Consider the following 4,007-nt stretch of genomic DNA (forward strand, 5'->3'; position numbering starts at 1 on the left):
TTTAATTATCTTAACCAGCGTAATGCAGCATGGTCTGTCCTGATAGTAAACTTGGCACCATAGAGATAAGGACGGAAATAAGTCAGACTCTTTACTATAGCAAGGAGTTCCCTCCGTGTTACACAGTAGTTCTTCTCTGGTCTACTCAGGACCATACTGAAGTACACACAATCACAGAATCACAATCCAGTAAGTACGGCAGTGAGGGATTTGGAAGCTTTAATAGTGGAACTGAGGCCAATTTTTCTTTCAATGTCTTGAAAGCATGCTGGCAATAAACTGTCCATTCAAACTTCTGTCCTTTTTTGGTCCAATCATATAGTGGAGCAGCTATAGTTGCAAAGTCCTTCACAAACTTCCGGTAATAAGTACAGAGACCGAAGAAACTTTTTAACTCTCCCACGTTGTCTGGCGTTGGCCAAGCACGCACTGTTTTCACCTGGTCAGGATCAGTTCGCACACCATGCTAACTTACAATGCGACCTAAGTAAAGCATCTCTTTTGGAACAAGTGGCATTTCTTGGGATGGAGTTTGAGGTTTGCCTCTTTCAAATGCTTGAATACTTCTTCTAGCCGGGACATTTCCTCGTCAAACGTTGTTGCAAACACAACGACATCATCCGGGTACACCAGGGCTATCCTGCATTCTAGGCATTCCATTACGCTTTTCATCAGCTTCTCAAATGTTGGTGGAGCATTGCTAAGCCCGAATGGCATAACACAGTACTGCCAGAGACCTTGGCCATAACTAAATGCAGTCTTAGGTTTATCTGCTTCAACCATTTTCACTTGATGGAAACCCGACTTTAAGTCCAGAGTTGAAAACCACCTGGATCCACTTAGGGTATCAGTAGTATCATCAATTCTTAGCAGTGGGTATGAGTCCTTTTCAGTTATACTGTTAAGAGCCCTGAAGTCCACACAGCATTGTTGGGTCCCATCCTTCTTCTGCACTAACACGACGGGAGCTGACTAGGGACTATCTGATTTCTCGACTATCCCTTCTTCAATTAGGCCATCCATGACCTTCTCCATCTCTTGTCACTTTGCTGGAGCTCTTCTCCTCAGAGGGATCTTTATTGCACGGTGATTGCCTGTGTTTATTCTGGGCTCCACAAGGTCTGTGCAGCGAAGGTCATGATCTCCTTTTGAAAAGACGTCTGCATAATTCACCAAACGTTCTCTAACCTGAAAAGACTGTGATGATGGCAAACGGACTATTCTTTTCTTATAGAGGTCAGTTAAATGTTCTGGGAAAGTATGTCCTTTTTTATGGTCGTATTTCTACCTTAACATTGACTGGCTCTACCTCCTGGAACACACCCAACAATGCCTCTTACTTATGTGTCTGCTCACATTTAGAGAAATTGGCCATTGTTATGGGTACTACTTGATGACCTGCCACAAGTGACCTTCCATTCTCCACATTCGCTGGCCTGGATGGGTCTTCCACTGCCAAGAAGAAAATGATAATAGTGTTCTCCATGTTGAGGTTGTGGGTGACAGATAAATCTCTCCATTCGGTTAAACAAGAGTATCCCAAAAGTCGGCGGTGGGTGCAGATGACTAACTGCCTTCCCTTTAGTCTATCATTTGAAGTTAAGAACGGCTAGTGACAATAGCTTTTAATTAGCTTTAAGCGAATATCGAAAGCAAACAAACAAATCAGATAGCCGAATTAAGCAGATTTTATTTCAACAAGACATTAACTGGAACTAGTTTATGTAAAAATTGTCAGTATGTTTGATAAACACTCTAGGTTTCTATGATTGTAAAGCAATAAGAAGTGTTCAATAAGTTTCTTAAAGTTGGTGTTAAGGATTTCAGCAATTTCAAGTATAAAGTAAACACATTAAACCAAATGACAATACCTAATTTTCACATGCTATAAATTATATGCATAAAATTATTTCATCTGTATAGTAACATTAAAAACATATCTTTTAATCCCAGGAAAACTGGCCATAAATAGATCCATATCAACCTATTTTAAGAGTGATATATTCTTCCCCGGAAATGATGGAAAATCTATTGATAATTCGTGCACAACATCCAAGAACGAGAAAGGAAAATGTAAAGACCTTTCTAATTGTCTTGAAGCACTAGATAACACGTATAAAGAACATCCCACAGTTTGTGAATGGAATGGTGCGAACCCAGTTATTTGCTGCCCCATGGTAATACCATCTGAAAATACTCCAGATCCTAGCGTGTCAGGAAAAGTCCCAAATCTTTATTTTCCAGGTGAGGATTTTATCAGGATCACACTAACTCAAGATATAATCTATTTTATAAGATATTCAAAGTATAGATTCAAATTTTGATTTGAAGGTATATTGTATAAGAATTTGTGATGTTGGTTAATTTGTGAAAGTATTCATCCGAATCAATGCCATCATGACATTAAGAAAATGTTATGATTTATAGGTTGAGAAAGAAAGCCACTCCCCCAGTGGCACAGCGGTATGTTTAAAGACTTACAACACTAGAAACCGGAGTTTGATGCTTGTGGTGGGCAGAGCACAGATAGCCTATTGTGCAGCTTTGTGCTTAAACAAACAGAAAGAGAGAAACGATAGCTGTAATAATACAGAAAAAACATGAAACAGAGAACAGTTATTTGTATTCAACAGTCGTATTTCACTTTGTCTCATAAACAAAGTATATCGTAATATGTTAAATATTTTAACTAGATAAGTTATTTGAAATATAAACACATTGTTATAAAATATGACTTATTTAACATTAAAACACATTGTTATAAAATAATATCTGACTATTTACTAACATTTATTTCAAAACAATGTTTAGTTTTAAAGTTTTTTCTTCTTGTACAAAATTGTGTAACTGGTTCAATTTCATTTTTTAAACTCACGTCTCTTCTATACCATATCTAATTTAAAAAAAAAGGAGGAATTAACAAGATAATTATATATCAATTTTCAATAGCTGTTCGGGGAAAGGCAAACTTGATGTACAAGTTTTCATGTATGAAATCATATAGCGTTTCAAAAGGAACAATTTTTGCATCTTCTTTGATACATGTCATCAACTTAATCATTCATTGTTTGCACAAAGCATACCTAAGTAACTGATCATCTTTATTTTTGATTCACAGCACTGAATAGCTGATAACAAAATTTATCATTTAAAAAAGTTCATATATTTCTTGTCCGTATATATACAGTTGAAACTGAATGTATTAAACAAACTAGTTTGTCTCTTAAGTATTTTCATTGTCTTATAATGAGATATAGTTTAAGCCCAGAGACACTAAAATAAAGACAGTATGGTCTACAACTTTCTGAAACGTAATATTTTACTATTGAAACTTTACACGATTAATCAAAATTAAGGATAAATAACTTGACTGCAGACTACTACCGTTTCGGTTTCACAATTTTTCTACCATTAGTGTAAACGTCCAAACATATTATGTTATGAGATGTTAATAAAACAGTTGAATTTTACTTTAGGTTGTGGTATACGTGAAAAACGTCAGAGAATAGGGTCTTTGGTGTTTGGACGACTTCAACCATCCAAAGCTGATCACACTAGCAACGAAAAACGAGTAAGACCTGTTCAAAATGATTCCAAGGGAGTGAGATTTGTAGTTGGTGGAGTTGAAGCCGATCCTAAATCATGGAGATGGATGGTAATTTATTAATAAGTGAAAATATATTCATGATCCTAAATCATGGAGATGGATGGTAATTTATTAATAAGTGAAAATATATTCATGTAAACTTAGTAGGTGTTTCAATACGTGTAGCTGCATTGAAATTTTGGTATTTCAACCGAAAGCAAAACAGTATTGTTACGACAGCGGAAGTCACGCGACGTTGGAAGCATGCGCGCTGGAGTTTTTAGAAGGATCATGACACCGCATATATCCGAATGTTTGCCAGGCGCCCTCTTTTTTAGTATATAAACTCAACAAATAAACCCAGCTATAGATAGATATGCAGATAGATTGAAGAGATAGATAATTGAGTCAAGACGAAGTA

The 4,007-nt window shown here is 36.4% G+C and overlaps 1 protein-coding gene across 1 annotated transcript in view; it reads left to right on the forward strand.

Moving 5' to 3' along the window:
- Positions 1 to 4,007, forward strand: part of LOC106473915 (clotting factor B-like) — a 23,926-nt gene that overhangs the window by 11,702 nt on the left and 8,217 nt on the right. The window contains exons 3-4 of the mRNA XM_013934604.2: positions 1,954 to 2,244; positions 3,477 to 3,655. Of these exons, the coding sequence (XP_013790058.2) occupies positions 1,954 to 2,244; positions 3,477 to 3,655 (470 nt within the window). The remainder of the gene's footprint in view (positions 1 to 1,953; positions 2,245 to 3,476; positions 3,656 to 4,007) is intronic.

Source organism: Limulus polyphemus, unplaced genomic scaffold (assembly GCF_000517525.1).
Source record: "Limulus polyphemus unplaced genomic scaffold, Limulus_polyphemus-2.1.2 Scaffold6621, whole genome shotgun sequence".
In the NCBI taxonomy this organism is placed as follows: domain Eukaryota; kingdom Metazoa; phylum Arthropoda; class Merostomata; order Xiphosura; family Limulidae; genus Limulus; species Limulus polyphemus.